Source organism: Guyanagaster necrorhizus (assembly GCF_019112545.1).
Source record: "Guyanagaster necrorhizus MCA 3950 unplaced genomic scaffold BT62scaffold_34, whole genome shotgun sequence".
Lineage (NCBI taxonomy): Eukaryota > Fungi > Basidiomycota > Agaricomycetes > Agaricales > Physalacriaceae > Guyanagaster > Guyanagaster necrorhizus.
The window spans coordinates 213,175-225,518 of NW_025064913.1; the positions used below are offsets into that span (position 1 = coordinate 213,175).

General features: G+C 48.9%; 6 protein-coding genes across 6 annotated transcripts; 4 read left to right on the forward strand and 2 right to left on the reverse strand.

Annotated features, from left to right (window-relative positions):
* Positions 1–688: 688 nt before the first annotated feature.
* BT62DRAFT_936710 (uncharacterized protein) lies at positions 689–952 on the forward strand. The gene has a single exon (XM_043187174.1). It carries the CDS (start codon positions 697–699, stop codon positions 916–918), a length of 222 nt encoding a protein of 73 aa, XP_043035328.1. The 5' UTR covers positions 689–696; the 3' UTR covers positions 919–952.
* A 67-nt stretch (positions 953–1,019) lies between these two features.
* Positions 1,020–1,736, forward strand: BT62DRAFT_936712 (uncharacterized protein). Its single transcript, XM_043187175.1, has 2 exons — positions 1,020–1,134; positions 1,182–1,736. The coding sequence occupies exons 1-2, from the start codon at positions 1,026–1,028 to the stop codon at positions 1,523–1,525; spliced, it is 453 nt and encodes a 150-aa protein (XP_043035329.1). The 5' UTR covers positions 1,020–1,025; the 3' UTR covers positions 1,526–1,736.
* A 294-nt stretch (positions 1,737–2,030) lies between these two features.
* BT62DRAFT_465681 (uncharacterized protein) lies at positions 2,031–3,334 on the reverse strand. The gene is made up of 2 exons (XM_043181022.1): positions 2,923–3,334; positions 2,031–2,868 (listed from the first exon to the last, which is right to left on the reverse strand). Exons 1-2 carry the CDS (start codon positions 3,055–3,057, stop codon positions 2,203–2,205), a joined length of 801 nt encoding a protein of 266 aa, XP_043035330.1. The 5' UTR covers positions 3,058–3,334; the 3' UTR covers positions 2,031–2,202.
* Positions 3,335–4,673: 1,339 nt separating this feature from the next.
* BT62DRAFT_1011138 (uncharacterized protein) lies at positions 4,674–6,019 on the forward strand (the record flags this gene model as incomplete). The annotated part of the gene is made up of 5 exons (XM_043177744.1): positions 4,674–4,798; positions 4,855–4,930; positions 4,991–5,142; positions 5,181–5,802; positions 5,858–6,019. 5 exons carry the CDS (start codon positions 4,674–4,676, stop codon positions 6,017–6,019), a joined length of 1,137 nt encoding a protein of 378 aa, XP_043035331.1.
* Positions 6,020–7,529: 1,510 nt separating this feature from the next.
* Positions 7,530–8,689, forward strand: BT62DRAFT_974301 (uncharacterized protein; the record flags this gene model as incomplete). Its single annotated transcript, XM_043189157.1, has 3 exons — positions 7,530–7,661; positions 7,709–7,890; positions 7,945–8,689. Exons 1-3 carry the CDS (start codon positions 7,584–7,586, stop codon positions 8,687–8,689), a joined length of 1,005 nt encoding a protein of 334 aa, XP_043035332.1. The 5' UTR covers positions 7,530–7,583.
* A 2,134-nt stretch (positions 8,690–10,823) lies between these two features.
* BT62DRAFT_936715 (alpha/beta-hydrolase) lies at positions 10,824–12,268 on the reverse strand. The gene is made up of 6 exons (XM_043187176.1): positions 12,212–12,268; positions 11,771–12,149; positions 11,711–11,722; positions 11,523–11,647; positions 11,189–11,471; positions 10,824–11,134 (listed from the first exon to the last, which is right to left on the reverse strand). The coding sequence occupies exons 2-6, from the start codon at positions 11,933–11,935 to the stop codon at positions 10,859–10,861; spliced, it is 861 nt and encodes a 286-aa protein (XP_043035333.1). The 5' UTR covers positions 11,936–12,149; positions 12,212–12,268; the 3' UTR covers positions 10,824–10,858.
* Positions 12,269–12,344: the final 76 nt, after the last annotated feature.

Here is a 12,344-nt window from a genome sequence, read left to right on the forward strand (position 1 = left end):
TTCTGCACTCTCGCCTGACCCCGACCAAGTCCAGAGAAAAATGCTCCCAAACCCCATCCCGGCCCTTCACCATGCAGAGCGCATGTTTAGTCGTTCGTTCAGCCCGTCGTTCGTCGTCGACATTCGGTCGTAGCTCGTACCTTGGCAAGCAGCGTGCTGCGCGTACCCATGTCAATATGGCCAGCCGGTCGTCTGGGTGGTTGATGTCTAGGATCCAATGGGACGAGGTGGACTCCATCGTTCAGCGTGAGTGACGTTCGTTCATACCAAGTGCAGGCATACGCTTATGCTGCGCCTCAGCTTCCTGACCGATGTACGCCGCACAGCATTTGGTCGCCGTCGCAGATGAGGCGCACTGACAGTCACATATTCACGAGACTATATTTTTGGGTAAAAACACTTGGAAAAATACTTTGCGGGTAAAGAATTGGAAGGGACAGAAATCCTCTCCTCAGTCAGTCCTGGTCTAGGAATGCGGGCCAAAACGGAAAGGGTAACGTGATGCCGGAAAGCGGTCCGTTGACCCGCTCCTTCCCTTTCCTCTACCACCAGCCACCTTGTTTGATGAGCAAGGTGTTCTACGCCGTCAAAACGGGGAGAATCAAGGGTACATACTCGTCATGGTCTGCTCGATACCCACTTCCCCCCTCCCCCCCAATTTCTCAGCTTACCCCTGCTCGTTTTCACAGGGACTGAATGTCTGATGGATTCCCTGGCGGCAAGTACGAAAAGCTCGTGGATGCAGAAGACTACGTCGGATCTGCGCGCACGTCACCCTTCTCGAAGAAGTTAGCTGGATACCACGCTCTGAACGTCGGGAGGAACAAGCGGCATGGTACGGTTCGCAACGACGAGGGAGGCAGAGCACTGCGTTGGGGCTGCGTCCGCGTCCGCTTTGGGGGATCAGGCCCCAGCTAGTGATGGTTTACTGCGATGATGGCGGAATGGCAAGATGTTGCGGTGAGGCTATCATTCCATCAATGTGAGTCTGATCCGCAGACGCAGACTGTGTTTCGTTAGCGACGATGCAGTCCAATAACCGAGCGGAAGTAACTGTTTGCTCGACTCGTCGTCTCCACGAGCGAAGGGCGCCGTCAAAACTGAACGACTCAAGGTACTCCCCCCCCATCAACTGTACGCCTTTTCCCATTTGGCCCCTTTTCGTCGCGCTGACCCTCTAGGCGCGGAGGGCGGCTTCGAACAGGTTCGTGTGGAGCCATCGCAAAAAAAAAAAAAAAACCCATCGAGAACACTCGCTGCCTCGCCAAAGCTCCGTGAGAAGCTCGCCCTGGAGTATGTTCCCGAGCACACGGGAATGGGGAGGCAGACCGGTGCGCCACGGAGGGGAGGGCACGTACCCCGCGGATGCTCTCTGAGGACGGAATTAGATGGGGAAGATCGCGGGGAGAGGAAGCGGGGGCGCTTGCCCAAGGCTGAGATCGCTGTGTATACAGTTTGCGTTGATGATCCAGTGTGGACGTGCGCACTCTTTTCGAGGTGGCGATATGGCAATGCTGCTGTGTAGCGTATCATATCATTCGGCCGCCTTTGAGAAATCAACTGTCGAGAACACGGATATATTCATTCATTCATTCATTCATCAGTGCTGTGCTGCTGCCGATCCCGATCCCGACGCATGCATGTATTCCCTGGTATCGAATGTGCGTTACATGACCAGTGTTCCCCATACCTGTACCAGTTCTTACTATAGACACGGAATGAATGGCTCCCAGAAGGATAAGCACGTCGTGGTCAACACTCATAAACTCCTTCCCCTCTTTATCGCCGCAGAGGGGGTGGAACAAGTTATAAATTCACTTCAGTTGTTGCCTCTGGTCCGTCGCCAGGTTACAGATTGAAGATCGCAGCCTAGTGCCGGGATTTTCATGCCGACCTTTAAAAAAAAATAATTTTGGTACTTACCCCGAAAGGCGAAACAAGCACGCCAAACCAAACTGTACAGCCCTATAGCTATTTCACGTGCCCATGGCATGGAGGCTGAACGCACCACTGGGTCCTTAGCGCAGGAAGTCATCGAATTGGCATAATCGAGAACTACATACATAAGAGTACAAGAAAAAAGAGACAATGACGGGGTTACAAAGTGATGCTGTAGATGATTGTGCGTGGGTATACAAGTTGACTGATAAAAATAAAGTAACGATATCTGATGACGTGAGGAGGACGACGACGACATCCCAATCACAGGATGTTCATAGCCCAGACATCAGGGCCTTTGGAGCTAGGCGAAAGCCCAGCAAATCTCGTCCGCCCCATGAAAAAGTCGATGCGCTTCACGCCAGCCTTCTTCTCCTCGTACGACCCGCTCCGGCTCTTTATGCGCCGGTATCGCTGTTCATACGCGTCGGTGACCCTCCGCATCTCCGTCTGTGAGGGCAACCCATAGAACTCGGCGGGCGCGATGTTCTCCCGCAGCCCGCTATACATCGCGTGGAGAACATCGGCGACCGTGACATACGCGCCGTTGAGCGAGGGATGGACGCGGATGCACCAGAGGAGATGGGGAGACGTGAGTGTCAGCTGAGACACTGGCGGCGACAGGGCAGGCTCGTGGAGAAAATTGGGTCGGGAGGAAAGGGTGGAATAGTCCGTGGTTATGGTGGAGGGGTGATGTGCGAGGTCGTAGTTGATTGCAGGGGGCTTCGCGACCCTGAGCAGTGAATGCACCTGAGGATGGTGAACCCGAACTTTGGGTCTGGGAAGGGAGTATGGGGAGTATGGGGTCGGCCCTGGAAGGCGCGACTCTTGTCGCGACGAGGATCCTCTCGACGAGGGCAACGTCGACGACGTTTTGGCAGGAGAAGGTGTCGGCGGCACCTTGTAGGTCTGGTCGAGGGCGAATCGTACCTGTTTGACGGGCATGGTAGGTCAGGAATGCGGGGGAAATGGTAGGAAAGCAACCCACTGTATCCAAGTTTTATATAGGACCAGCTTGACGCGTATTGACTTGACTCGAATGGCAGTGCCCCGCCCAGGGCCGCTGGGCCGGACTTTCCCGAAAGGGCAGATCCAGAAAAAAGTTGCATACTCTATCATCTACACAGCCTGATTAGCCCACACAAAGATGACGTCTGACATACACGTTCTGTGGCGGTCGGCAAAATCCAGCCTAAGGAGGTCGGTATGGCTGCGGAACTCTGCCAAATATGAGACGCGAAGCACATAGGAGATCGCGGAAGGACGACGGAATCCTTGGGAGGCTGAAAATACCAACTAGTCCATTCATTAGACGGGGCGCTGGTTGATATACTTTGATAGGAAATCTGTCCCTGCCTCCCACGCGATCGACAGAGGAGGGGGGGCTTTAGGAAGCAGGGAACCATGGAGATGGTTTGGGTGATGTAACCAAACACGAAAAATAGTTCAGACGTGCTCCATTAGAGCAAAGACACCCAAGGACCACCTTACCATGATGCCTCGCCCAAAACACGTTGCAGGACCTATACAAACCTTCGAAAGACATGAGGCTAGGAGATCCCGAAGAGTGGAGATAACACGAGGTGTAGATAATGACAAATCCCCGCCAATATACACTCGTTAGGCAGTGCTGTTTAGCGAGCTGTAGAGAGAAGGGGACTGGACAGAAATACAATGTTAAGCCACACGGAAAATGGGTTCCGGTTTCTGATTCATGGACAGCCTTGCAGTTGCCTACACGACCTAGGTAACCAGCTCAATAGAAAGCTTGTCGAGCTGAGGAACATGCCCTATTCCGCAGTCAGTGCAATGGGAACAATGGCCGGCCACCGAAAATGAGCATGTCGTCGTTGTCTGCGGCGTAGCGAAGACCGCGGAAACAAGAAAGTGACATTGGGACCAGTGCTCATGACAGTTACTTGGCACCGCATCGTCATAATTCCCTGTAGATACGGCTCAGGGACTCACCCGGAATTTTTCGACCACTATCAGGAATTTGAGATGTGTATCAATCAAGAGTACAACAGCCGTTGTCGAAATCATGATGACAGTACGGGAAAGAAAACCATTTAGGTCGGAGTGCAGAAAAAGGGAATGTTTGGCTGTTATTTGGCAACGTCCTCCAAGCTCAGGCTGTTGCTTCTCACCGCATCATTGTCTAAGAGAAGGCAATAAATTCTTGCTCTGCCACGAGGTGATATATTCCATTCCTTCTTAGACGAAGCTAGATCCTCTCGACCTATAGGAAGCGCCGCGTCCTTGCCTTCCTCCATTGACTTGTTCCTTGGATCCTCAGTAAGGTAAAATGAACAAAGTAGTTAGAACTAAGGGAACGAATGAGTAAAGTATCTATGGTATATGAGTTAAATGAAGCATACCTCATTCAGCCCAGTAATAGTGAAATGACTGAGGATGCGAATGCAACTACCAGGTATATATACTGTTAGATTGAAGTATGGATAAATGAAAGGGTCTGTAAAGAATGGCATACAGTATGGGTAATTATTGAGGAAAGAGTCGGGTTACACATGTCTCGTTCAACACTCATTTCATTCTTTTAATTGATCAAGGTCATATATTTCAGGCAAAAAATATCCTGTTCCAAGTCAACAGATGGGTGGTGAGGATTATATACATTCTGAGACATATCAAATCTACTCAGATCTCAAAGGTGCAAACGGAAACGCTTCGTTTATTCAGTCTAAGTCACTGCATCAGTCTCGCAGGGGCTATCAATGACCTTCTCCAAGCAAACCGCTATCCATAGCCTGCCAGACGATGTTTTTTGGGTATTTTACTTCTTCCGCCGTGAAAAGATCTGCCAAGTCTTTGCATACCACCATGCGATTATCTCTGACCTGTCGCAAATGGAGAAATGTAACCTTTTTTCCCCGTTGCTTTCGACGAAGATCGTAGTTTTCAATACCTCGAATATCGTCAACCTGCTCCTAGCCAATACAACCTGATACCAATAGGCGAGCAGACAAATATTGTCAGTCCACAGATCTATCTCACCAGATCTCAAAATGTGCCATTGGAGATCTCTGTACAGAGTCGGCCGCAATTCCCCACGGATGATGTGTTCTTTCTCCTCCTCCGCGCCAAAAATCACGACTGTTGCATCCTCGACATTACCGGATTTGCGTACATACCTGCCCACCAGAACAACTTATACAGCCTGTTTGGAATGGAAACATACCCAGTGTATGGTGAGCACCATCTGACCGACAGAATCCCGACAGCCGAGGAGCATATCAAGAACATGGGCACGTTGGAAGAACTTCGACTCGCCAGGCATCATTTTATCTTTTACAAATGGAATCTACAAAGAAGTTGGGCACGTTACGCTTCAAAGACTTCTGGATTGCCCCGCCGCCATCCCCGGGAATGTCTCCGTGGTCGATAGCATTCCCATTCGCGAATATCGAGACCCTGACAGCAGATGAAACCGGCCCACATGATCGTATCCCAGAACAAACCTTATCTCAACCAGTTTCCCGATTTACGAGAGCTCACTATCCTCGTGGGCACCTTCACCTCAACGAACCTCACAGGAGGCCCGGTCCTTCCACTCTCCCATACACGTATTACATCACACGCGTTACAGTTGCAGTCTCAGAGCGGACACCGCCTCGACTGCTACCTCACCCATCTATCAGTCCCGTGTCTTCGTACCCTGAAACTCGTCCATTTCAGTATGGACATATCGAACGATTTATCGTTCCACACACACAGAGAATATCCCATCTCATTATGGAGAGTATTCATCCGTTAGCCGCCGATATGAAGATGCGGAGATTATCATCTTCTGCAACACATCTTTCGATATATGGCGGCGTACCCAGAGTAAAATCGAAGTCTGAGGTGCTCATTGGCCGCCTTCTCTCGGATCCGCTATGAATCCTTGAACCGTCCTCAGCTCCTCGCACTGCAATTTATTTGGGATCATGCCACTGACGTGGAAACACTTTTGGGTGCCGTGGAGAGACGGAGTAGACTAGATATCCTACCCAGCCCGAAGGAAGTGTATCTATTCAACATTCCATTTGTGCAGATATTATCATGCAGCCGGACGATGTAGGTACGTGTGAAGTGACACATATGTTGCGATATGCTTTCTCACTAGATCATATGGAGTGTCAAGTCTGACTACAGGACCACGCGTAGCAGAGGCCATGGAGAATGTATCAAATACCATGAAGGCTCTGGGAAGAAATGGACCCAGAACCTTTTTGCGGTCGTCTAAAGAGATTTTGATCCTCACCTCCGACATCAGTGTTTCGGTGCAATGATCCAGAGGAAAACCACATGGCCGGATATGCCATTGGCGGCCTATGTGGCAGTGAATAAAGGGTTCGTGTCTTTCTCAACCAACACCGGCCTTGCTCTTGATTAACCTGCAGATGTCTTTTAGAGAATGTATGGATCCTTGGCTGATTAAATAAGGTATACACACTAAATTTCAGTTAGTATCAAGCTATGAGCAGATAAACTACCAGAAGATCGTAAGCTCCATTTTCTCTTGGCTTGTATGTGTATTGACAATCTCCAGGACCTCGTTATTCTATGGGAATCGGCTTTGCCGAAGGCAGGAATTTTCTTCTACATCTACTGGGGCTAACATCATTATTCTTTCAGATCTACTTTGTCGCATATGTATGCATCTCTGGAGGACCGCAAACATCAGAGGCGCGAGAGTTCTGAGATCCAATTATACTGGGAGGAAACACTTATTTCATGCCACAGGAAATGAGATAATAACGTCGCTTCTTCAACATTTATGAACAAAGTGAACTTACCCCACCGTGCACCCAAGATGTCCAATGCTGTAAGGTTGGAGATTCTTCCACTTATTGCCTTGCCGTTCTTAGATTACCGATTTTGTCTTCATCACGATCACACGTCGATCACGTATATAAGCCGTAGCTTAGCTTTTCCGCACATCGATCGTTTCTGCTATCGCTGTGCCGACTGAGGTGTGTATATCCCTTCCATCCTTTGTACCCTTACTTACTTAACCTTTACAGTACTTGCAAATATTCTTTTCTCATTATGTAAGAGCCTTACAAACATGGTCGAGTTATCACCAACCTAGACCCTGCTGTTCCCACTCTGTTGGAATCTACGAGAGAATTTGGCATTTCAGCATGCTGAGTAAGGAAAGAATCTGAGGGAAATTGAAGAAGTCAGGTAGAAATTACTAGAAAAGGTGTAGTCTAGTATAAATATGAGACGTCAATGGGGAAACCCCTCAGGAGTTTGTAACCCAAAGACTAAAGGTCTTACAAGCATGTACTCTGGATACAGTCCAAATCTCAACACACTCAACACATCATATTCCACTGTGTATGTATCTCAAAGAGATGACATCCCCTTACAACTTTGTTAAAGAATTCTGTTGTTCACAAGTGGCCTAGGTTGCATTCACATAGGTTGGTGGCTTGACGAATTGAATCGTGCGCAGCACCGTGGCCTGGGCTTTTTGTATTGCATCTTTCCTTATTGGCATCAGGACATTCCGATGCACCTCGGATCATCGGCAACCGGATGCTAAGCGAGGGGTGCATAAAGTGACTTTTACACGCTGATCCCATCCCTTCCCTCTCTTCATTATACCTTGGACTGCTCATCCCAGGTCCAGCACCATGTCGACGAATTTTCGCTCGCTACTTATCGATAACGGATGCAGCGACCTCGATCGCCTTACTCAACTGAAGCAGAAGGTACGTAAGTATTCGCTCAAACCCAAATAATATCCAATTTTGTTCAGGGCCGGCGCACACCAGCTATCCAACAATACTTCAGGAGCCAGCGGGAAGTCGCCGATAATGCAGACATGGAACTCAGCGAAAGATGGCTCAAGAAAATGAAGAAAATCATGGGTCAAATCGACGACCACGTTCAGTGGTGTGTCCCCTTCTCCGGGAGACCATTCCGCTTCCTGGACCTTGGGTCAGTTGTCACACTGCCTCATTGTGATTATCTATCTAAGCGCGATCAGATCAGCTGTTGCCCCGGAGGTTTCTCCACTTATATCTTAAAGAAGAACAAACAATCTACCGGCATTGGCGTCTCCCTTGACCCCGCCGATGGCGGGCACCCGTATCTCATCGAGCAAAGCATCCGTGACCGACACACGATCATATTCGCGGACCTCACGCTATTCCAACTGGGTCCACAGATGATATCCTCTCCCTCCTTGAATTTCACGACCCTTCCCGAAGATTTGACTACACGCCAATTCGACCTGGCTCTCCTCGACGCCCACCACCTCCGCACTCAATACGACTCCCCTTCTGACCTCCTCGCTATATCCCAAATTGTCGTTGCTTTCTTGTCCATCAAGTTTGGCGCTACTGTCATCATGAAGCTTGCGAACCCAGAGAGCTGGTATACTGTCCGCATGCTGTTTCTTCTGGATGTTCTCTCGGCATCCCTGACGGTTCATAAGCCATATGCGATGCATCGCAATCAAGGAACTTTCTACGCAATTGCTAAAGGCGTCGGAGGGAAGAGGGAAAAGCAGATGTTCTTGTCGCATAATCTCCTGCCCGAGTTTCAGAAGCTGTGGGTCGAGCTGAGGTCAGGGAACATCGGTATTGGGAGATCTCTGGTCCCAGAGGATTTAGACTTTATCATATCCGACAAGCAGGTTGAAGGATATGCTTCGAGGATAGCGGAGCTGTGTGAACCCGTGTGGAAGATTCAGTCTGCTGCGCTGGAGAAGCTCTATATAGAGCAAGGGATCTGAGGCTCTGGTTGTTTCTTGTCTTTCTTGTATTGATTTTGTATCGTGTTTCCCATGTACGATAGTGTAATTTTAGGGCTCTCTTTGCTGCTGTACTAGCGATCCACTTCGATCGAGGTTTCTGATCACTGCACCCATGTAACCTTCATAACACTACATTTCCAATGTCACACTCCTTACACTTTTACCATCACCTCTCATGGCGTCATTGTGCCTACCAATGAGCAAGTTCTCTCCAAGATCCAGACCTTCACTGCCAGAAATTGCTGCCGGGCTCTTTCTGATGTGTGCCTCAAACGACTCTTGGTTGAGGCAGAGGAGAGTACAAAAAGGTGCCTTGTGACGCTCCTCCAGGACGGTCTGGACGTATTCTGTGGAAGGCCGTAATTCATATTTTAAAATTTGGACTTGCGCAAGCCACGGGAGAATGTCAATGTCCCTATTTTGCTCGACTCTGTTAAATGGCCCCCATGCATCCCGAAACGAAGTACGTCTGAATTGCGAACAAAGCCAGCGGTGATGCTACACGAATGAATGAGAGATACCTGCACAGTCAGCTATGACGAAGATTAAGCGCCTATCAATGGGCCGCACCCGAGTGTCGGGGAATGAGATTTAAAACAGATCAATTCATCTGAGAGAAGGAGACTAAACTTAGTTGGTATAATAGTTTTGGCGTCGAGTACGTTCAGTTGGCCATGGTCCGAAATCATTTGAACCGTACACTATCCGAAGTGATGCGAAGCTGTTTAATGTATCAACGGCCTTAATAAAATTACATGGTGCTGTGAAGGCGTTTTGTGTTCATGCCTAACAGAGGTCATGGACAATCTATTGTAACGACTCTTGAGTTCGGCCTGCAACAAGACTATTTTCCTATCGGCGTCGAAGGCTCGAAAGGAGCGTTGCCAGACGTTTATCTCTGCGGTCCCAAGCTAATTATTCGCCGCCGTGGAATATTCTACATCAACGTAATGCCCCATCCTGTCGCCATGTTTGATAGTTAAGCACATTGTCCTACACCAGAAACATGAGGCAGGGTATACGTCACAACCATGCAGGCGACTTACAGAAATCCCAACAAAGCAAAGGCAGCCGCGATTGCGTCGGTGGTAGCCACACCAACTTTGTTAATCTTAGGTAAGATCCCTGCAATTAATATGGACATCAAGAAAGATCGTAATGCACTAGATTTAATAAGCTTAGATATCCTGTATCAATGTGCAACGAAACGACTCACTTATTTGCCGCCCGCACTCCTCGAATGCATTATATCGACGCCGTACGCCGCTGAAGGGCTAAGCACCAAGTTGACCTACATGCCAAGCTCTCAGAATATCCCAACCAAATTTAAATAAAGGGAACTTACAACAAACCCGTTCAAGAACAAGCACACAAAATCTCCAATTAGGCCAACCTTGCAGGGGACGTACTCAGTCAAAAACCCACCAGATCATAAGTTGAGGAACTGACCGAGAGAGCGACGCCTAAAGACCCCACACAGAGCAGTGGGAGACTGACGAGGTATACGGGACGACGGCCATCTGGGTGACGAGGTTCTGAGACTCAATAGAAGAGATCCTGTATTACGGACATACAGAAACTCGAATACGATGCAGCAACTAGAGCACCAATGCTCGTCGCAAGGACTGATGAACTGACCGCAAGGCTGAAGGTAACAAATATGAGACGTCTGATCAAGGCCAAGCAGAACCACGTAACCTGATAACTGGTCCACTGGAATCCAAGTCCCGCGCGATAACCTGTACCGAAGGGAAGAATGAGCCAGATATGAACACCGCCAAATATTCAAAGGGTATATCATAGCTATTATGGAAATGGAGAACACACAAGGTAAAAGCTCGCACCACGAAACCAACGTGACAATGCTTCTTTCTCGTGAATCGCTCATATACTACTTCACGCTTCTTCAAGAGGAGGGTATGTTCACTGATGGTCATAGTAACTTGAGCAATATGATAATCAGGCTGGGAAGTGATGGTCCCATACGTGAGATTTCACGCTTCGAAAAGGCTGCTAAGAATGGCGGAAGTATTTAACATCACAGATAAGGAGAGCCGCCAGTGATCGGTAGCGGCTGTGAGAATTATTTGGCTTCGGCGACACTAGTGTAGCCTGAAGAAACATGCGAATATTGGACAGGTATCAAAATTACAGATTGTTCTTATAAACACGTTGGACGAACTGGAGTATCATCGGATTCACAACTTCTGGGAGCTCGTAAAAAGGCGCGTGGCCCGCTCCAGGAAGCCTCCGATAGTCCAAGTTGTCCCCAAAGTTTTTCTTCATAAATTCCTCATGCTTCTCTAGTTCCATCATAATATCTTCCGTAGCTTGGATGCAGAGTATCGGTAGCTTCTTCGATACGTACAACAAGGCAGCCTCATCCTGCGTACGTGAGAGGGAAAACGTCCGAGCTGCAATGTTCTTTGTTTGATCCCGTTAAAAAGGGTTCGATCCATGGTGTACATCAAAGCTCACCATATTCGTTGCACAGCCCATCCATGTGCACCGGTCTTCAAAAGAAATCAGTCCCAAATTGTCGGGAGCGACAAACCCGCTGATAAACTCCTTTAGCGCATTCTGGAAATCGACGGTATGTGGAGAGGACAGCGAAGGAAGGATGGTGAGAGTATACGGTTTGGCGATCTCCGGTATTGTGGAGTGCCAAGGGACCGCATTGAACATGACATGCCCTGCCAAGGGAAGTGGGGATGTACCAAACCGAGACAGGATGTCGGGAACGACGAGGCCTCCAAGGGACCTAGGCAAATCTTTAGCATCGAAGATCACAGAGACGAGAGAAGGTGCGCACCAGCTCACGACAATTGGTTTATTAACGTTGAAAGCGGTGCACACGGCCTGAAAATCCTCTGCGTGCCTTGCAGAAACGTAGGACTTCTCTGATTCCGGTTGATCGCTGGGACCGTGCCCACGTGTCTATTTGAAGAAGATCCATCTTAAACGAGGCGAACAGTTCACGAAGTATTGTTTGCCTCTAACCTCATACTTTATCTAAAATAATTTGAGCTTTACGAAAATTGCATCCACGGCTACACGTACCATATACAGGTTATCCAGCAGCTGCTTGTCGGTAAACTGCTTGGACCAGTTCAAGCTTGAACAGAGCAGACCATGAATAAAGATGACAGGCGGCTTCCCTGGAGTGCCGGCAGCATCAGCCCAGATGCGAGTGCCATCCTGAGAGGCGACGTATTGACTGGGCATAACACAATGCAACGGAGAAAACTGGAGATCGAATGGGGAACGTCTGTTAGTAAGCGGATAACGCAATATGCGGAGAAAATTGGAGGTTAAATGGGGAGCGTCTGAATGTAGACCCAGGCATCGGCTAGTTATTCATATAATATCAGACTCCCGCGTTCCCAGCGACAGGGCCGACGGGAGGCCATATGATAAAGAATAATCCCTGAACTCCCATCTATGGCGTCGGATCCAAGGTATCAATACATTTATGGTCATGAAGTGACTTCCAGAACTTACAAATTCGACCATGGTATGGGCGGCAACAGACTCCGATGAACAGAGGGCACTTGTCATCACCGCCTCAAGGTAAGAGGGTAAAATTGATCGGCCTTATGCCGCCCGATCATTCGACGTCCCATTCACCGTCGCT